At 40.8% G+C, this 21888-nt stretch overlaps 1 protein-coding gene across 10 annotated transcripts in view; it reads left to right on the top strand.

Annotated features, from left to right (window-relative positions):
- The window catches only part of ABL2 (ABL proto-oncogene 2, non-receptor tyrosine kinase), an 85249-nt gene extending 70355 nt beyond the window's left edge, over positions 1-14894 (top strand). For 7 of the 10 annotated variants that reach the window (XM_072648527.1, XM_072648530.1, XM_072648526.1 and 4 more), the window contains 7 exons: positions 37-121; positions 2047-2224; positions 2783-2967; positions 3991-4143; positions 5830-5919; positions 8960-9133; positions 9631-14894. In XM_072648527.1, the coding sequence (XP_072504628.1) occupies positions 37-121; positions 2047-2224; positions 2783-2967; positions 3991-4143; positions 5830-5919; positions 8960-9133; positions 9631-11381 (2616 nt within the window). In that variant the 3' untranslated portion in view covers positions 11382-14894. The remainder of the gene's footprint in view (positions 1-36; positions 122-2046; positions 2225-2782; positions 2968-3990; positions 4144-5829; positions 5920-8959; positions 9134-9630) is intronic. The other 3 variants (XM_072648534.1, XM_072648533.1, XM_072648535.1) reach the window with 1 other exon arrangement.
- Positions 14895-21888: the final 6994 nt, after the last annotated feature.

Consider the following 21888-nt stretch of genomic DNA (forward strand, 5'->3'; position numbering starts at 1 on the left):
AAGGGTATTTTCTCTCTGTTTTTCTTTTCTTTTTAGGAAGACACCATGGAGGTGGAAGAATTCTTAAAAGAAGCTGCTGTGATGAAAGAAATCAAACATCCTAATCTAGTACAGCTGCTAGGTAAGGTTTCCTTATCTTTTCATCAGATTTCCCCAAATTCTTTAATCGGCATTCTAATTTCTGAGTTGTCTTTTTGGAAGCACTGTAATGGATACTCTCAGAATGGATCCTTAAAAAAAAAGTGTCATTGCAGGCTTCCTTATACAACTTAGGTACTTTGTTGAGAATCGCCTGAGAAACAAACAGCCTTGACTTTATTAAAAAATGTTACTATAGTTCATCCTTTTACCTGATTCAGCAGGGGCATCAGATAGAACAGAGCTAGGAGGAAGCCTTGGGGCTATGCCCGGTCACCTACGCAGGACTCTTCCCTCTGTACTGACTCTAAGAGCTCTCCCCATTCTTGCCTTATACTTTGATTATATTATGTCTTCCTCATCCTTTTACTGTTCTCTACTTCTTTTCAATTTGTTTCCCCTTTTGAAACTTATATATTTCTCTCCCTTATCTTTGTCCTCACTCTGTTAAAATTCAAACAAATTAATCAACCTTTTTTGTTTGTTTATGAGTAACACTATCCCAACAATGGACTGTCTGCTTTCTCAGGATCAGTCTCAGTACAGAGAGGCTTGTCACCATTAAGCTGGCTAGTTGGTGATAGGTGCTTTTACCATTTCAACCAGTGAAATTAAAAAACATACACACACATATACATAAACATACTGTGAACGTTTAGGCCCTTTTCACTTTTTCGGTGATGCTAAGAATTCACTCAAGAAAAACTAAGACGACAGTCTAAAAGGATTTGTTCAATCAGCGAGTATTTATGAAGCACCTTGAATGCTAGATGCTAAGCATGCAAAGACAGAAATTAAGTGGTTCTTGATTTCTAACAGAAGAGACAAGATACACATGTGTAGGTACATATAAAACATACAGAGCCAAATACAAGCTGACCCTAAAGGAGAAAGGTATTAGGTACTCTTGCAGGACCCAGAAAAGTCCATATTCAGAAAATCTTGAGCTAAGTCTTGGCAGTTGAATTGTCTTTAAAAAAATGGGAGAGACAAGGAGAGGGACAGCCAATCTAAAGTTACCCAGAAAGGAGGTAGAATATTCTCTGTGAGGATCAGCAAAATGAGTTTGAATTATGGAGTATACGGAGAGGAGTAATGTGTGATAAGGCTGGAAAAATGGGATGGGACCAAGTTCTCAGGAACTGTCAACTCACATGAGTATTTGATAAAGGCCAAAATATCCTGATAGTATTAGTCCTAACAATGTGTACCATGAACTTGGCAGAGAAGGCTGAAATACATTTTTCATCAACATGCAGATATACTGAAACACTTTAAAAGCCCTTTTGCTAAGCATGTGCTCACAACCTGTAATTCAATATATAGTAGAATAATCATTCTATTAGAAGCCATGCATGTGGATGGTGGGCAGGGCCAGTAGCCTAAGAGGTACACACTGTCCTATGGTGAAAAGGCTCTGGACTTGGAGTTTTAAGGATTTGGATTCTTATTCCCCTTCTAGCACTCAGTGTGCGATCCTGGACAATCACTTGATGCTCCACACTTGGCTATTATAGAAATAATATATCTAAAGCCCTTTTTGAACCTAAAGCGCTGTGTAGGTGCCAGCTATTGTTATTTTGAGGATGCAAAGAATCTCAGTCACGTTCTGCCATCTGTGCCTTTGCTTTGGCTTCTGTAAACCCCATGAAACCAGTGAACTTCCACAAGACAAAAGAGGAGACCAGGGGCATCCTCAGGAATGGGATCCTTTTTTTGGTCATATCAGTATCAAGGGTATATTGTGAGAAAAGGAGAAAAAGGCTCTTGAGAATGGAGTTTTAGAAGTAACCCAGTGGTTCACTGTTGCTTCACTGACCAGAACGATTGGGGTGGTTTGGAGGTGAGACCTTCAACGACAGCCTCTTTAAAAATGTTCTCTACCTTTGACCTTTTCTGGCCTATCAGGGGTGTGTACCTTGGAGCCACCTTTTTATATAGTGACTGAATACATGCCCTATGGAAACCTACTCGACTACTTGCGGGAGTGCAACCGAGAAGAGGTGAGCGCTGTGGTGCTGCTCTACATGGCCACACAGATCTCTTCTGCCATGGAATACTTGGAGAAAAAAAATTTCATCCATCGGTGAGTGATTAGGCAGGCCTGACAACCACGGGGGGCCCCCAGAGGGACCTCCTGGCAGCATGTCTCATAGAACCCCTCACACTCAGATTCATTAGCCAAGGCCTGGCATTAACTAGGACCCCCTTGGCCTTTGATTACATAATTAGTTCGTTTGCTCCACCTAGTGGTTTGATGTAGAAATTTAGCCTTACCTCGTGCAGTGATGGGGGATGGGTCATAGGCACCTTTCAGATCACCTTGCCTAACTCCCTTCTAGTAATAAATATGTAGCATATTAACATAGTATCTAACACTGAATACACACACAGAGCAAACACAAAGATGCTTGCCAGGGAAATTATTCTTAGGGAGTTAACCTTTTTCTGGAACCACCGAAGCCTAAAACCATTTGATGGTTTCTCAGTGTTAGAAGTAATTCTCTGTTACATATAGTTTTTCACGAGAATGACATTTCTGTCAGCATCTTCTCTAAGTTGTCACTCTTGAAGGCCCTGAATGAAATACTAAAGACCTGACTTCACTGCGAATGCAGTTATGTCTGTGTTCTCTCTCCTACAGAGATTTAGCAGCTCGTAATTGCTTAGTAGGAGAGAACCATGTGGTCAAGGTTGCTGATTTTGGCTTAAGTAGATTAATGACTGGAGACACCTATACTGCCCATGCTGGAGCAAAATTCCCTATCAAATGGACAGCACCAGAAAGCCTGGCCTACAATACCTTCTCAATCAAATCTGACGTCTGGGGTAAGAAGGAAAGATACTTCTTTTGGCCTAATTGTATGATTTCCTGCTTTTCATAAATGGCCTACACCTTTCTCTAGCATTTGATTTTTGGTGATGCTCATTTTCCTTTCCCCACCAGATCCTCTGTGATTATGTTGCAGTTCTAAAGAGCCTCTGTAAAAGTAAACTTTTCCCCTTCCTATTTTATTAGGCCTTGTGGACACAGTGTTTTTCTGTCTGTCTCTGAAAGGGCTTAAGGGTGGCTTCTCTCATCAGTGGTCGGTCCGGCTACTAATTTAGTTCTTGCCTCCTCAGGAAACAATATGGTTCAATGGCATAAAAAGGCTCGAAACATTGACTGTAAATTCTCATCATTCACTTATAGTCTCTGTGCTTCCATTTTTTATTTCTTACAGACTTTTTTTCCGCCTTAGAATTTTTAGGAAGCATAACTAATTGGAAACAAAATTGTGGAATAAATTGTCTGTAGCAGGAGCTGTAGGATATTGACCAGTGATCCCAAGCTCAAAAGTGCCTGTGACTTGTACCATCAGACTCCTCCCCCTACTTTGAATCTTGCCTGAATGCACCTCCAATTTTAAAATTAACTGAAACTTCTAGGATTGTTCCTCAAAATGCAAAATACTCTTCAGATGCCTTAAAGGGAAGGGTAAATGCCTTATAACTTTTGAAATAGATGAAGAAGCAGTCCAGAAGTAATTTGATGATGGCCTACTCCCTTATGTTATAGCTTGTCCTCTATCTCATGTTTTATTTAGTGAAAAATCTGGAGTCATGCAGCCAAAAAAAGATATAAATTCATCCTAAGAGGTTGAAGGGAAAAATTCTTTGATTCCTGGAGGTGCAATAGTTACTGTAGCAAATACTATAATAGATAGATCATGATAGGAGACGTTAACAGTAGCATATGATGCCCCTCCTCCCAACCCCCCCAAAGCTCACAATAAAGTTAACTTATGAGAAAAGGTAGTATATCAGAAAAAAGGCATATCTGTTTGTTTTGTTTTTTATTTCCTTGTACAGCCTTTGGGGTACTGTTATGGGAAATTGCAACCTATGGCATGTCACCATATCCAGGTATTGACCTGTCTCAGGTCTATGATCTGTTGGAGAAAGGATATCGAATGGAGCAGCCTGAAGGGTGTCCACCAAAAGTTTATGAACTTATGAGGGCATGTAAGTACTTGTGGGCATTGTTTTGAAAGATTAAATCAGTAACTCAGGATGATTGAAGGAATCTGGAACACTTTATCTCTCTGGGTTGCTAGACTTAATACAGAGGCTAGGCCTTTGCTGTATCCAGCCAACTGACAAATCACATTACATGTTGTAGGGTCTCATTTAGTCAGAGGAACAATTATCATTAGACCTGGTGCCCCAATTAACTTGAAGAAAGTTGACATCTTCAGCAAAAAGATAAGATTTTCTTTAGGCTTTCAGGATGAAAGGTTCAGGGAGAGCTTCTTTAAACAACCAGCCACATGACCGTGGAGTGTATTGGAGAGTATTTGAATACTGCTTCTTTTGTGAATAGCAAGGGTATCTAGTAGGGCTAGGAGATGGGGAGGATTAGTGGTGAAGAATTAAGCTGTGATCATGTTAGACTCAGGTCATAAAGTTTTTATCTCGCTGACTAAGGATGTCCCCCATGGTACTGTGTTAGCTTGTCAGAATTGGGAGCTCCTTCTTGATGAAACTGAGATCCAGAGATTAAAATAGAACTGATTATTTCTAAAGGTGAAGGGCACTGAGATACCTGCAATGTCTCTTTTCCCCAGAAGAAATAAGCCATTAGAGTCTCATCCTGAGAGCAGAGACCAAACTGTGTCATTTGTGGGGCCCCAGTGTTTCAGCTTGCCACTGGCCCTTCTGGGTCTGGGGCCTGTCATCAGGTTTATCATCTGCTCTGTCAGCACCCTCACATGCATTTTCCATGTCAATAAACATTCATCCTCTACAGTTTTGCCCAATGTTTATCTGAGGGGAAGAATCTCATTAGAAAATTTCAGAGTTGGAAGAATCTACAGGAATTCCTTTGGTAACATTGTTTAGTCTCCACTTAAAGACCACCAGTGAAGAGCAACTGGTTCTATTTCTAACCCTAATTGCTGTTAGGGCTATTAGGACATTTTTCTTTATATTAAACCTAAAGCTACCTTTCTCCAACGTAGACATTTGTTCCCAGTTCTGCCCTCTGAGCCCAAGCAGAACAAGCCTAATTCATGTTCCACCTCACAGCCATTCAGATACCTGAAGATGTCTTTTCATATCTACCTAAGTCTTCCCTTGAAGTGATGATGTTCATATGACTTGACCCCAGTTCCCCTCACCACCCCAGCGCAGAATATAGTGAAACTATTAATTCCTTCATACTGTGGATATTTTACCTTTTTTAATGAAGCCTAAGATGATATTAATTTTTCAGGGTATTTCGTGTCACAACAACTTAGTAAATTTTCATTCTCCTAAAACCCACAGTTCATTTTCATCTGAACTGTTTTACTTAGCCAGGTTTTTCCTATCTTGTGCATGTGCCATTAGTTCTTCAAACCCCAAGTTCAGGGGTTCTTAACCACAGAGGCTCATGAATACTACCTCCTCTCAGAGATCAGTAGATAGATTTAAGGGGAAGGTCTGTAAACTTGTATGGGGAAAAATATGCATCTTTATTTTCACTAACCTCTGATTGAAATTTAGCATTTCCTTCCATTAAGATTTTTTTTTAATTATTCTGATTAAGTTTTGCCAGTCTACCAGAAGGGCTCCTGATGCACAGAAAAAGGTTAAGAACCCCCTCTTCTATTTGATTTTTTGTCATTACAGGAAATATTTAAACATTTTACCCCATTTCTTATGATACAGGCTGGAAGTGGAGTCCTTCTGACAGGCCTTCTTTTGCTGAGACACATCAAGCTTTTGAGACTATGTTCCATGACTCCAGCATCTCTGAAGGTGAGGAATCTGGTTCCACTGGTAAAGATGACACTTCAGAAGGAATGGGTCTTTGTAGCCTTGGGATACCACTTTCTCCACTATATTAATGCTGATAGGTTTTATTTGTTTAGGGAGGAGAAAAAGAAGGACATTCCTATGTGTATCTTAGGTCTTTAATATCAAAGTTAAGTTTTACTGGGAAATTAATTTAGTAATTTCCTGAGAGAATCAGTTTGATAATTCTTTTAATTTGGCAACGTTTAAGGCACAGGAGCAAGAAGTCACTCACCACCCCAGAGGTAGAAGCAATTCATAAAGGAACCAGCATCTTATTTAGACCATGATTTTAAAAATGTTTTATTAGTTAATTTTATAGTCATTGGTATACGCAACAGAAGAAATCTTCAGAAAGCATCTAATAAAGGATAATGAAAGCAGATTTGAATTTTGCCCATTTCCTTTACTACAGTTCAGATGAGGGGGGCCATCTCCATTTGTCCTGATCTGTATCTGGCCACTGGACCCAGGTGGCTCTGGAAGAGAAAGTGAGACTGGTGCCTTTACACAGCCTTGTCTCCCATAAATCCAGTTCACTTGAGAGTCATGGCAGCCTCTTCCTGATGTCATGGTCCTCTTCAAGAACAAAGGAACAACAGTTCAAATGAGAAAAAGAAAAGTGGCACCAACAAGTGTCTGAAAAGGAGCTTCCTGCTGCAGACTCCCTGAGATGACTGGGATCTAGATGTAGCACAGCTGGTCCTTTGGGCCTTGACATTTCCTATTTAGTCAAGCTTAGTGCCATGATCTTCTTGAGCCTGGAACAGGTTTAAAATAAAAATCAAAGAATTAGGATTGTATCAGCTTCTAACTTTTAACTTCTTTGAAGTGTTTTTCCCTTTGACCTGACTTTATTCAACTTAATCATTTTTTTATAACTTCTAAGACCATTATCTCCCTTTCAGATAAAAGCTCCCAGAACAAAGAATTCCTTGTTTTCAAAAAGCAAATTAATTTTTAAACTGCTAGTTTTGAAGTTTGTATATTTATCTTAAGAAGTAATATTTGTAAAATTCAATTCACTATAATACGTTGGAACCTTTGTTAAGTAATTGACACCATATTGTGCTAACAGAACACAAACTTTGTCAAATCCTTCCAGACTGCAAAATCTTCAAGTATTAGTCAAGCCTCAGATTGTGTATGTTTTCTGAGGACCAGTCTTGCTCAGTTCAAACAGCTTCTCACCATAGACATGACTACCAAGTATCAAATGTTTTTGGTCATAGTAACTAACAAAAATTATCTGCCTGTGTATCATCATTATTATTATAGCAGCTAACATTTATTTAGTGCTTTACAAATATTATCTTGTTTTATCCTCAGCAGCTCTGGGAGGTAGGCACCATTTTTCAGATGAGGAAACTGAGGCAGACAGAAGTGAAGCACTTTGCCAAAGGTCACACAGCTAAGTGTCTAAGGCCAAACTTGAACTTGGGTCTTTCTGGTTCCAATCCTGACACTCTGCTACCAGCTGCTTTCTACTTTTTAAAAATCTAGAAGGGTTTTACTTTGTAGTAGTGAAGAAAATACCCATCATTGAAATAATGAATCTTTGGAAGGATTAAAATATACTTAGGAAAGATTTTGCTAATCTCTATGAGTTATATTCGTTTCTTTGTTGGGTTTTCCTACGTTTCGTTACTAGTAATACTTTTTTTTCCAAAAACCATCTGGTACATAAATAAAGTTACTAAAATGTTGGTGTCCTTTGACCTAGAGATTCTGCTAGGAAGCACGTAACCCAAAGTCCCTATAATATATACCTAAATATTGATGACAGCATTTTTTGTGGCAGCAGATTGCAAACAAAGTAGACATCCCCTGATTGGGGAAGAGATAAATGCAGTGTGGAATATGAATGTGATATAATGAAGGTGATGACTGAGACGTGTGAAGAGTGGAGTCAGAAGAAAATCATTGATACAGTGATTACAACCATGTCAAAAGAAAGAATAACCACAAAAACGATAAAAAACATGATGCCAAAGCCCAAGCCTGGTCCCAAGAAGAGACGTGAGAAGATACCCCAGGCAGAACCCTGATTGCATAGATCTTCAGATTTTTTTTCTTTCTCTTTTTCTTTCAAAAATGTTTTTTATTAAATGTGATAGCTTTCTGGGAGGGAGGAGGGAGAAGTATTCAAGGGGAAATTGAGGTGTTGTAAAAAAAAATATCAGTAAAGACTTGCCCAAAGCATATTTTCTGAGTTATTTTAAAAAGTAATGAGCATTTAAATATTTACAAATTATTTTTAAAATTCCAAAATTTCACAATTTATTAAACTCTTCTTGACTGTACTGTTGTCTAAATGATGCTGCTTCAGTGCTTTTGACTGTATCCAATAAAAGCAAAGTTTTGTTTTGTAAAAGTGCATTGCTAAATTGCATTTTTCTATTAATAGATCAGCTGTGGCTGACTAATTTAGGGGGCCAGCAGTTTTCTAATTTACATTCACGTAATGGAACAAATTGTATCTATCCTCTTTTTAGTGTGCAGGTGTAGCCTAAAATGTTTGTTTGTGGGGGTGGCTATGTGCTGTGATCTAAGTGAATTCCTGTTGAGATTAAGCTAAAAGGTCACAGACCAGTTTGAGGATTCTCTAAATTCTATGGCTGTGCAAGAGAAGAGGCCACGGATGGAAGAACCAAGAGTTTACCACCTGCTCATCTCTTAACTGCCTCAGATATTCAGTTTCAATCAATTTCTCTTCTTCCCTCCCCTTCTCCTCGCCCCTTCTTCATTCCTCTCCCCAACTTTCCATTCTCTTCCCTTCACCCTCCCCTTCATGTCTGACATTTTCAAAAGTGTATTTAGTCATCATTCTCCATTGTACCTCAGAGCACTTGATTTTGGGCAGGTATTTAGTTTTCATGTTTTGCGAGGTACCTCTCTGCAATACACCCTCAGTTGGTTGCCTTCTCTAAAACAGTTTTCCCTTTCCCAGTTGAGAACAGTGTTCATGTTGGCCTTTCCTGTACCCTTGTATGTCTTCTCACAGAAGTAGCTGAGGAACTTGGGAGAACAGCTTCCTCTTCATCCATCGTACCGTACCTTCCTCGGTTACCCTTACTTCCTTCCAAGACCAGGACCCTGAAGAAGCAGGCAGAGAACAAAGAGAACATAGATGGGACCCAAGACTCCGCAGAGCCCTCTGCTTGCAGCTCAGCACCAGGTATGACAGAGTGCAGAACAGACTGAGAAGCAGTGGGGCAGGGTACTTTTCTTTATGTCCCTGGGTTTCTGGGGTCTCCATTGGGTAAGGATGATGACAGTTTTGCCCACCACTTTAGGTTATCCTTCATCCTGCCAAGGCACAAGGAACTATCTTCAGCTTGGTCTACCTAACCACATTATTCTGATCTCAGATGATAAATGCCTTGGTAATTCTGGGAAAAGAGTTACATCAAAGCCCAACCAATGGTACCAAATTCAGTTGTGGTTTTTTAGGCCATGTATATGAAAGATTGATGTTATTAGAAATGTAGCCCTTCCTCTCTCCCCACATTTATGACCACTCTTACCTTTCTCATTGCTGGGAATTCAAATATACTACTTTAACAGCCTTCATTCTACAGATACCCCAGGAACAGACAGTAACTTTGTGATATCATGTCATTGACTGATTATAGATTCAGCTCTTGCTTATTTTTGTTCAACCATTTTCTTCAGGGTTTATTAGAAGCACACAGCCTCCTAGCGGATCCCCAGCACTGCCTCGCAAACAGAGAGACAAGTCACCTAGTAGCCTCTTGGAAGATGCCAAAGAGACAACTTTTACTAGGGACAGAAAGGGAGGCTTCTTCAGCTCCTTCATGAAGAAGAGAAATGCTCCCACACCTCCCAAACGCAGCAGCTCCTTCCGTGAAATGGAAAATCAGCCTCACAAGAAATATGAGCTCACGGGTAACTTCTCATCTGTTGCTTCCCTGCAGCACACTGATGGGTTATCTTTTACTCCTGCCCAACAAGAGGTGAATCTGGTTCCCCCCAAGTGCTCCGGGGGGAGCTTTGCCCAGAGAAACTTTTGTAGTGAGGATAGCAGTGGTGATGGCATTGGTGACAGCGGCAGTGGTGGTGGAGGAGGGGGGGGTAGTGGAAGCACTGGTGGTGGGTGGTCAGGCATCACTGGCTTCTTTACACCACGCTTAATCAAAAAGACATTGGGCTTACGAGCAGGTAAACCCACTGCTGGTGACGAAGCTTCCAAGCCTTTTCCAAGGTCAAACTCTACATCTTCCATGTCCTCAGGGCTTCCAGAACAGGATAGGATGTCAATGACCCTTCCCAGGAACTGCCAGAGGTCCAAAATCCAACTGGAAAGGACAGTGTCCACCTCTTCTCAGCCAGAGGAGAGCACGGGTAGGTCAAGTGACCTGATTCCCAAAAAGTTAGAGGACGGCACTGCCCTCTCTAGGGACAGACCAAAAGCCAAACTTTTACCCAGAGGCACCACAGCTCTTCCTCTCCGCACCTCTTCAGGGGATGCAGCTGTTCTAGATAAGGATTCAGCAGGGTCAGGGGCCACCGCTGTCCCTAAGAGTAAAGAGAAGAATGGTGCAGCCCGGCTTGGGATGGCAGGACTCCCAGAGGATGGAGAAAGGCCAGGGTGGTCGTCTCCAGCCAAGGCTGCAGCAGTACTTCCAACCACTCACAACCACAAAGTGCCGGTTCTCATTTCACCCACTCTGAAGCATGCTCCAGCTGATGTCCAGCTCATTGGCACAGACTCTCAGGGGAATAAATTCAAGCTCCTATCTGAGCATCAGGTCCCATCTTCTGCAGATAAGGACCGACCACGACGGGTAAAACCAAAGTGTGCTCCACCTCCACCCCCAGTGATGAGGCTTTTACAGCACCCACCCACATGCCCAGACCTCACAGAAGAGCAGAACACCCCTGTTGGAGGGCAGCCTGGACCAGAAGTGCATGAAGGTGGAAAAAAGGCAGCAACAGTGACAGCACCTGTCGGTGCAAAAGCTGGGAGGCCAGTGATGCCTCCACCTCAAGTGCCTCTGTCCACGTGTTCCACATCACCTGCAAAAATGGCCAATGGCACTGCAGGCACCAAAGTGGCGCTGAGAAAGACCAAGCAGGCTGCTGAAAAAATCTCAGCAGACAAAATCAGCAAAGAAGCCCTGCTAGAATGTGCTGACCTGCTGTCCAGTGCCATTACGGAACCCATGCCCAATAGCCAGTTGGTGGACACTGGGCACCAGCTGCTGGATTATTGCTCAGGCTACGTAGACTGCATCCCACAGACTCGCAACAAGTTTGCTTTCCGGGAAGCTGTGAGCAAACTGGAACTCAGCCTGCAGGAGCTGCAGGTGTCTTCAGCAGCTGCTAGCCTGCCTGGAACAAATCCTGTCCTTAATAACTTATTGTCATGTGTCCAAGAAATCAGCGATGTGGTTCAGAGGTAGCCACTGCCAACCTGGCTGGAAGAAACACTTGCTGTTGATGGGGAGGGGAAAGGGACTTGTTTTTCCTGTGTTCTTGCTTTCAAAAAATGAAAGACTGATACTTGAGTGAGTTTATGTGAAGTACCTCAGATCACTGAGTTCTCACGTTTACAGTTTCATCTCAGAAGTTACAAATACACACAAAGTGCAAGGGAGGGAAAGAAGGTAAGGTGGTGATGATAGGCAGGGTTTAGAAGCTGGAGAGGTAGCCTGTCAGTAATTACCCTCGTTGAAAAATCAGGTAATGTATGTGTGCTGCACCAGAGAGAGAAGTCAGACCCGCTTCTCCTGGTGTCGGGTGGGCTTGTCCATCCTGGGCAGGGATGGGTCTCATCTCAGTAACACTGGAGTGGCTGTGAGGCTCACATTCTCTGCACTGGACAAAGGGTTGTAGGGGAAAGAACCCCGGTCTCTTTGGACATGCAGTTGTGATCATTCTGGCACTGACCCCAAGGTGACATTGATAGGGTCAGGAAAAGAGGGAGATGCCCTGAGAGGGGTGTCCTTCACAGCTGTTGGAGGTAGCTGCTAGTGTTGTTCCCACGGTGTCATTGCTGCTGTCTCACAACTGCAAAACAATTTGAGAACCTCTGCCCTCTCTGTGCCCTCCATCTTATCACCCCATCGTTTTTCTGTTGTTTCCAAGTGAGCCATGCTGGCGGGTCTAACCAAGATCTCTGACTGGCAGGGGCAGTTTTTCATCAGTTGTCTGGCCCAGGTGCTAGCTGGCATTCACTAATGCTTCAGAGCTGCCACCCTGCTGGTCAGTGTCAGCAAGCTGTGGGCATAATTTTACCAGACAGTACTTTCCTCCAGGCCCTTGCTGGGCAAGATGCCCTCTATGTTCTTTATCAGCATTGGGAATATTAATTAACACAATAACTGGGCGTGTCAGTTGTCAGGCTGTAGGCTTCCGGAGGACTCCTTTTCTCTGCTACTAGTGTCATCATGATGTGTACACACACACACACACACACACACACACACACACACACACACACACACACACACACACACACACACACACACACACACACACTCTCACTCTCACTCTCACTCTCACTCTCTCTCTTTTCTTTCTCATTCACACACGCACGCACACACATTTTTTTTGACTCAGGTGGGTAGGGTACCTGAGATGCTCTTTGGTTTCTTCAGCTTCCTAATGTACTGTTGGGAAGGGAATATGTTCAGGAGTTTGATACATTTTCCTGAAAGCTTGCTATAGTAATAATAGCTAAAGTTCATTTAGTTCTTTGAAGTTTTACAAAGGGCTTTAAACTGTCACGCCCATATGTGGGGTTTGTAGCTCCCCCTCTAAAGCTCAGATCAGATAATTTTGGAAATCACTGTTAGGTTCTGATTTTTCCCCAACTCACTAGATTGTCTTTCATAGAGGACTCAACCATCACTGCCTCTCAGGGCCAATATGCCAGCCTTGGTGAGTGGAGGGCATCTTCCCATTCGTGAACTTTTACTTTCTTGGGACCTTCTAGATTGATAAGCCCTTTAGGGATCCAGTCAACATCACTAGAGCCAGTTCTCACATGTGCTGCTATAGCAACTCCTCTCATGTTTGTCCTGATTGATGGAGCTGTTTTTTTGTTAAGAATCAGATTGAAAATGTTTGTCTTACCATGGCATTTTACCCCACTTGAAGCATCCAGAACTTCAGGGAACAGTTCTTTGCAGGAAAATATTATTTAGACCCAGGGAATTTTGGTTGGAATTAGAACTTAGAATTCTGTCCTAGAAAAGATTACATTTTCCTTTTCCTATCAGATCTAAGTAGGGAAGCTCATTAAGATTCAACAAATATGAATCAGAGGGGTGAAGTGTTATAAATTCTGTAAACAGAAAACCATTACCTTTCTGCCACATCCTCCCTCTAGACCTATTGGAATCCCATTAAGAATAGAACACCCATTTTGCAGCTTTTTTCCCTCTTGTGGAACATCACCTTAGCTTTATAAGGCAGGAGTCAAATTCAATCCTGAGTTTTCTTTCCATCACTGATTACCTGTCCCAGGCTTATTTTTTCACCTTTTAGTTGAAGATAATGCTTGTTTTCTAGGAGATTATTAAAATTATGTTAGCTATCCCTTGTACTCCTCTACTCAAAGCCCTTTAGTGCACAGTGCTTTCTTGGATGGTTTTTCTTTTCATGCTTCAGTATCAGCTGTTAATGACATTTAGCACTGTGCCGAGCCCTCTGAGTGATGCTGGAGCTGTAAGGGGCCCACTGTTTTGGTTGGAAGTTTAGGTCTTTGACCAGGGAGAGGAGAGTGATGTTTTTAATTAGAAGGAAAGCAGACTGGGTTATTTCATCATCATCAGAAAGAGGCAAGGTGTAAAGGAAATCTGAGAGGAAGAAAAAAAAACATCCTACGTTTTCTTTCAAATGTTTCTCTAGTGTCTTTCTTCATAGTCCTTGCCAGTATAATACATGCAGTATGTAGCCAAGTTAATTTAACTTTTTCCTCCTTGGGGTCCATACTTTACATCAGACATGGTAAAACAACAACAACAAAACAAATCCTTTAGGAAAAGGAGGCAAAAGTATTGAGTTCCTGAATTAAGCTTTTTCCTAACACTGAAGCCATTGAGTTTTTCCTACCTTAGCTCTATGGTCATCCTTGCTCAGTGATGATCTGTGGTGAATAGGTTCATTCGGTTCTTTTATGACTCCAGTACATACTACTACTTGCTGTTGCCCTTCCCCTAGAATTTTAAAAGCCACAGGCCCATGATTGCTTTTGGGAGTACTGAAGTGATACTAGTTATGAAGGTCTTCCTTTGCTCTAGTTGGTAAATTTTAATCAAGACCATCAGGACTTATTTGGTTTTTGTTCGTTTTTTAGCATGAGAAAACAAGTTAAAACTTGGTGAAGGACTCTCTTTAGGAGTCCTGGATTTTCCATTGATGGCTAATCATTCATTGATTAGACACCACCTAGTCTAGCAGTGACTTTGGCAGCGTGGATCAGCCTGTCTGCCCTCCTCGCAGGGGGACTCTTGGGGACCTCAGTCATGCAGTTTTAGGGCTCTAGTCAGACTCTCAAAATTTGTTCTACCAATAGAACTTAGCTTTTTTAGTGTTTTTGGTTTTTTCCCCAAAGCAAGTAATTTTGAATTCAGAACCATAGAAGACTTCCTGGAGAGCTCCAAGAACCAGTGACTAAAACTATAGATTGACATCTTCATCTAGTCTAAGGAGAAGGCAAGGGGGAATAAAACACAACTAATAAATGGCACTGAAATTGTTTCTTGAAGGGTCAGTTGTGTTTTGTTTTTAATTAGTCGTATAAGCTGCCACTGCTTGAGTTCATTTATGTACAGGCTTACACATGATATGAATGTTTTAGATGTGATTCCTGGACTGTATTTCCCATCAGAAGCAATATTGATCTGTCCACTACAGTTTGCCTCACTTTATACAATAGATATCTTCATTAAAGGTAAAATTAAAACTTGTTTACTGCATTCTATTTTCCCACTAACTTCCATTATAATTTTCAGTTATGTGTGCTTATGGGAAGAAAAAAACTTCAGATATTGGTCCAAATATAGGCCACATTTTTCTTTCTACTCTCCAACTCTGGGGGAGAAAAATTATGGCTTATGTAAAACCAATATGTGAGGTACAATTAGGCTCTTAGTACTATGGATAGCTGAAGTCTCATTGGTCTGACAGAAGAATATAGCAGCAGCTTCCCCATCTGTTTAAACACACATGAATGGGGTTCAGGCCAGTGGTACCTGTCTACAGTGTAAGTAGCAAGTGGAAGTAATATTACTCCCTTCCCATGCAATCTTGCCCTGAATTCCTTGACCTGTATTTCTTACGACAAAGTGTAACTACTCTCCCTCCCTTTCCTTTTTACCCAGGGCCAGAAAAGACTACATGGGGTAGATAATGGAAGAGGCCTATCTCAGTATGTCCTAACCAAAGAGTTTGCTTTTTGTCCCAAGCCTCTAGCTCCATGGAGCTTAATATTAGAAAGTAGAAAAGTTATAGGAAAGAGAGTCAGGTGTGCTCCATCCCCAGCTTTGCAGCTGGCTTGCGGGCAGAGAAGAATCAAAGAAGGAGGCTTTCAGTGGGGAGGGGAGAAGGAAAGAGTAACCATCTGTGGTCACCCACCATAATTTATAAAGTCCTATTTCCATGGTTATTTGCCATTTTAAACTTTCCCAGTTTCATCTGAATCTCACATTTTTGTGTAGCAAAATCTTATTTATTTGCTTTAGGAAAAAAAAAATAAGTTTCTCCCAAATACCTTGGTGATTTTTTGTATGACAGTTTTAAATAATTATTTTAATGTATACTTATGTATTTTCCTTTTAAAAATTTACTTTTTGGGGTATAATGTTTATGCCAATATGGTAATCAGATTTACACTTAATTCTTTTCACTTTAAGGAACGTTCTGCCTTTTGGCAAGGCACATTCCATATGTGTGTAGTTAATCCTAGACTCTTAGAGACGTCTCATCCAAATCCTCCCATTTTTCAGGTGAGACACAGTTTACTGTCTGATGGTCATCAGTGAGGTAGTGGCTTATTTAAGTCAAGAACTCATGTCTCCTGATTTCTCAGCTGTTGCTTTTTTTCCCCACCCGGTAGGATGCCTTACATAAAATTTTGCAATAATAACTCCCATTTATATAATGCTTTAAGGTTTGTGAAGCACTTTTCCTCATAACTCTGTGAGGTAGGTGGAGCAAGTTATGACACCCCGTTTTACAGAAGTGGAAGCTGAGGTTCTGAGAGATTAACTAACTTGCCCCTGGTTGCACAGTTAAGTGGCTGAGTCACAACACAAACCCAGATCTCCTGACCCCAATGCGATTGCTCTTTCCATTATACTATGCAAGAAAGATTATTCAATGCATGAGATCTACAGTAATGCTATAAAACACTACCAAAGTCCATTTGATTGGGAGTTCTCATTGACTAAATAGGATTCAGATGTTTAAATAGTCACATTGGTTAAGTTATTGCCCTAAATGTTAAGCATAATTCACTCATTTTAAATATTCAGGTTCAAAAGTCATTCAAGGATGCTTCCCCCTTACTCCCTTGCCCACACCCAACAGAGCTCAGACATTGTTAGCAAATAACAATTTTCATGTTGATAGTAAAGTTGTGCTCTCTTTGGGGCGGGGGGTGGGGGTGGGGAGAGGGTGGGAATTTGGAAAATGTCTTTGGAAACAATCACTTCCCTAATTAATTGCATAAGATCAGTGAATATGTGCAGAATGAGATTGGCCTTAATTCCAGCTATAAGCTAAGGCCATCCAGTTTTGGAAAGCTTGGGGCTAACTTTTCTATTAATGTTACAGTGATTCAGAAAGTAACAGTTTGTATTTTCCTATTCCTGAATTCTTCTTTGGGCCTTCTATTGAAAGAGGTACCATCACTCTTGAACAGCTATCCTATATAAACTGAGAATGCTTAGTAATCTAAGTGTGCTAATAATAAATTTGATAGAAGTTGATGTTGGCAGAGTTCCTTTAAGACTGTGCCATGCAAAATTTTTGTATCTGAGGATAGTCATTGTCTTTGGGGGCAGGGGGCAAGGGAGTACCCTTTCCCTGCATTTCAGTGTCTGGAGTACAAGTCATCACCAGACAAGCCATTGAGAAATGCTTCTTCAGGTATTCCCTCCCAGTCTTCCATACAGCTTGTAGATTTGCCATTTTTAGTATGGTTGAACACAGTTCTTTGCCTCTTTGATCCTAAAACACCTAAGAGTAAATTCCAGGGGCCATAATTTAGAGTCATAATCCTACATCCTGAAACCTGCAGTTAAGAACCTCGAGACTTCGACCTCCCTTCCATTTGTATGAATTCGTTAATGTGGGCCTCCAGGAGTTGGCTCAGAATGAGTTTATAGGGTCACGTGTTCTTTGGATTATTGTTTTCATTATTGTTATGCTTTTGTTATTTTGTCACCACACATCCCTCTGTTCCCTTAAAATTTAGACTTCTGAGTAACAGTGGCAAAGAGGTAAAAGATACAGCACCATGAGAGAAGTTGGCCTTCTACACGTCATAGCTTCCCCCCCCCCCCCTTTTGGAATTACAGGTTTAGCTTTCCTTTAGTAAATGTTGGGTTTTTTAACCAATTGGACATGCTTCCTAACAATTTCTATGACTTCAGTAACAACAGTTACAAACTGTTATAACCATGTGAAATGCCCATTCCATAGGAAGATCAAGATACCATTAAAATTGTCTCCAAAAGTAAAACAAGAAGAAGGGATTTCTCAAGAAGAGAGCCCACATCCTTCTGAGAACCATTCTGTACTAGCTAGTGTTAGCATTGGTTCTAAAGTTCCAGCCAAAGTGGGATCACTTCACTTGTCAAAAAGAAGGTTTAGTCTAGGTCTAAAGTCTTTTCCACTTGGCAGTTATCTGGGGCTCACTTTAACATCATACATGGAAGTCTTTGGTTTTTCAATGTGCAGACAAACCAATGCAGTGGTTTAATGAGGTAAGTTTTCTCTGAAGTCTCAGCTGCTGGTCCTGTTATGTGGGAGCACAGGTCACCTCACCTTGCCATTCACAGATGCCCTCTTTCTGGGTGGGAACACCTGGAGAGTTGTCTTAACCTCATCCTGTTCTTCCTCCTCAGAGACTCCAGCAAGGGGTTCCCTAATCCAGAGTAGTTAAGGAAAGTACTATTAATGAATCCTAGGGCAGGAGGAGATTTCCCCAACAGTGCTAAGAGGCTTTGATGCTTCGTGTGCTATATGATACTCCACAGTGCTGTATGGACTCTGACAGATTGACACAGCAGTATGACATTTGTTTCACAACATAGTCTACTCCCCAGGTGCTTTTCTTGGGTGCAAATGAAAGATGGCTAATAAAGGTCCCAACTTGTAATAATAAGGTGTGAGGGGGGAGTATAGAGCTTATGCTCCTCCAGAAGAGAGGAAGGCTACATCAAGATAAAGTAAAGTTAGGCTGGTAACATGGCTAAAACACCTTCATTAAACCAAGTCCATGGGAACGGACATTCTGTTGTATTGGGTCTCATAGGAAAAACTCTGGCTGCCAGCTTGATTTTTGCACTATTGTTGAGCTAGTTGAGCAGTGCAGGAGAGCTCTTGATGTTACAAGTGTGTTTTCTTCACAGATTTGTTGACTTGGGCAGAGGAGTATGTTACAACTCATCCCTTCCTTCTCTCACCAGTGCACTGCTTTCTTTGTACCTTTATTCACGTGTATATTTGAAACTGTTAAAAAGCCTTTCCTGTAAAATGCATGTCCTTAAAAGAAAGACCACTCCCATGCTTAAGAACTCCCTGATAGTGATAAGGTCCCAGTTAATTAGGCCAAAAGAGATTGACATGTCACAGATGATTTTCAAAACTATAAGAGCACAACCCTGTTTGGAGTCTCTGTGTACAAGTATTTCCTTGGACACCTCTGGCTTTGGAGCTAAGCGATAATCCTGTTATTTGCCCTCTCTAGGAAGGACTCCCTTATCTTTCTTTAGTGTACATTAATACACACTTCATGTTGTTTCATTCCAAATGTGATCCTATAAAAGTCAGTATAGGAAATTAAGCTGTGCCACACAGATATTGAGGTGTCTGAGTTCACTGATTTTTAAGTAGTTCATTCTTTAAGGAAGAGCAAAAAAGGTAAGCTTCTAAGAGCTGTCTGACTTTTTAAAAAGAGTAAGGTACTGTTCTGTAAATTCTATAAATCTGCTAAAATTCTCCTTTGTACTTGATCCTTCAGTGTGATATACATAAACCATGTAAATACATACAATAAACTCTGGTATCTGGGGTGATTGGGGTATTCTGGTCATAGTGTCTATATTTCTAATACATTATTAGAATTTTCAGAAGTATCAAAATCAAACAGATAACAGACTACACTGAAAATCATTGATGATTCAGAAGGCACTTCAGGTACTTGCCCTTGAATCATAGATAGCAGTGCCTCAAGGTCATCATTATAAACACTTATCATTGTACTGTAGATGCACCTAAGTAGCAGTCAATACATTTCTGGTTAATAGAATGCTAGATAAAACAAGTTTTTACAATGTCCTGTTGGGTCATCACAGTCTATTCGGTCAGTGCTCCTAAAAAGGAACTGATAGGCTGTCCAGATTACCTGGAGGAATATGGATTTTTTAACAGCTGGAACAAGGCATGGGGAGCATAAGCATTTATTGATGGTTTTATTTTTAAAGAAGCATCTACCGAGACCCTTGTCTCATTTCTAGAGGCTGGTATATGTGTTTGCTATTGCTGTACATGTGAAAAAGGTAGGGGAACAACATAATAAGATTTTACTTTATTACCTATATTGTACAAAAGAGGGAACTAAGAGACAGGAAGGATCCGAGTGCAGGCAGCTAACAAAACAATTTCTCTTTTGTGAACACAATCAGAGCAGATGCCATTCTGCAGTACTACCACCCTAGGATTGGCCATGAGCAACCCAGCCACATGCTTAAAGCATGGTCAGAAACCTCCTGTCTCCTGTTGTTAATCCTATACTATCTCTCCTACAGCTTGATCCTTTCCCCTTGGTTAACACTGGAGAAAGCCCTGTCTTAACTGATGCCCACTGGATACAAATGAGGTAGTACACCCCCCTGGGGAGTGGGGGTTCTATATAATGAAACACTTTTTTTCAGTTTATAAAATTAAATATTTATGCCAAAGGTCACACTTCCCAGCTGTATGTGTTGTGCACAAAGAGCAATGATTCAGAACATTTCAGCACAGTTTGTATTGCTAGTGAATAAATGGAGAAAATATTGGATTAAATTGAAAACACGTTATTCACAGATTACACTACCAGTGTTGTCAATTGTTTGTTTTTAAATTGTTATTGTAATATATTTTGTTTTTCTAATTTAATGCTCTCACTCTGTTGTCTGACTGTGAACTGCTAACAGTGTTAAACTTGATGTAAATAAACGAGGCCCTTGGGGTGGGTCTTCTTTCTGCCTGTTGTTCCACAAGGTTTTGCCAATTTGCATTTTGTTTTAAATAAAGGTTGCAATATTTTATTGGCAAAATGTTTGGTGTGCTGTTTCCATTTAAACTGGTAAACATATAGATAGGATGAAGGAGTCTGTATAATCAAGATGTAACTATAAAGTATTGACTTTTTCCCCCCAATATTTCACAGGTGGCACATTTCTCTAAATGTCTTCAGTGGTGACAATTGTTCATCCTTTGAGGGTAGATCTTATTTTTTTCTGAAAGAAGTTATCAGTTCCCAAATCTGGACAGCACAGTGAAGTTATCAAGCCAAGTAAGTTGAGGTGTAACTTTTTTTTGTTGGGAGGGAGGGAGGAATGATGGAGCTCAAAATGGCTCCAACTCAGGTAATTACAAAAATGAGAACTTCAGAAATATATTGTATGATGGCACAAACATATGATGTAATGTCATGTGACTACTCTCAAGTCATTTTGAGAGTAACCTTGAATATGTGAATCTATGTATGCACATGATTATATCTGGTTTAACTTACAGATATCTTAAGTGAATTGAACAGTGAGCTTCTAAAACCCACACTTAATGTCAAAGAACATTGCTAGTTATCTTGCTAGCACGTAGTACTTTCTTATTCTTGTATGCCTAAATTAATAGCATTACTTGCAGTCTTCACCCAGTTTTGATTTGGGTCACTTCACCTTGTTTTTAGGCATATCTCAGGCTCTTTCCTCTCCCTGCATTAGAGTTAAGTATATCATTTTGTTATATAGAGATCACCAGGTCCTGTGGATATTATCTAGTACAAATGGTTTCTTTTACTCATAAGTAAAATGAGGACTGTAGAGTTAGGTGACTTGAATAAATTTTTTAAAAAAGCATTTATTGAACATAGTTATGTACTAGTCATAGTGCATGGTACTAGGGCTAGAAACACCAAAGTGAGACAGTCATTGCCTCCAGGAGTTTTACATTCTAATGGCAGCAACCCAGATTAAGGGAGGAGGGGCTCGGGAAGGAGGGTTTTGATTCAAAGAATCAGACAAACAGTGGTGAAACTAGAAAGGAATCAGTTGTCATGCACTGTGGTTATTGTTCTCTGAATTAGAGGGGGAAATGCTGGGAGGGAAAGGCATGTGAGAGCAAGATATTCATAGTGCTGGATGTACCCAGAGTATACAGGTATATATGACGCCTGAATTGGATCCCAGCTTCTCAGATTTCCTATATAGTAGTTTCCCCTTCCTCTCACTTTTTTTTGAGCAGCAGTCTGGTGTAGTAGATTGAGTCAGGAGAGTCCTAGGTTCAAATCTTGCTTCTGGCTTTAAAGCTCTCTGAGCTCATTTCCTTACCTCTAAGATGGAATTCCTCTTATCCCTACCTTGCTACAGGGACCAAATGAAATCTCTCTGTAAAGCACGTTCATTTTTAAGTGATAGGTGAATATCAACTGCTGTTATAACCTACAAGTCAAAGCTGGTAGTGGTCCCT

This window comes from Notamacropus eugenii, chromosome 2 (assembly GCF_028372415.1).
Source record: "Notamacropus eugenii isolate mMacEug1 chromosome 2, mMacEug1.pri_v2, whole genome shotgun sequence".
NCBI lineage: Eukaryota > Metazoa > Chordata > Mammalia > Diprotodontia > Macropodidae > Notamacropus > Notamacropus eugenii.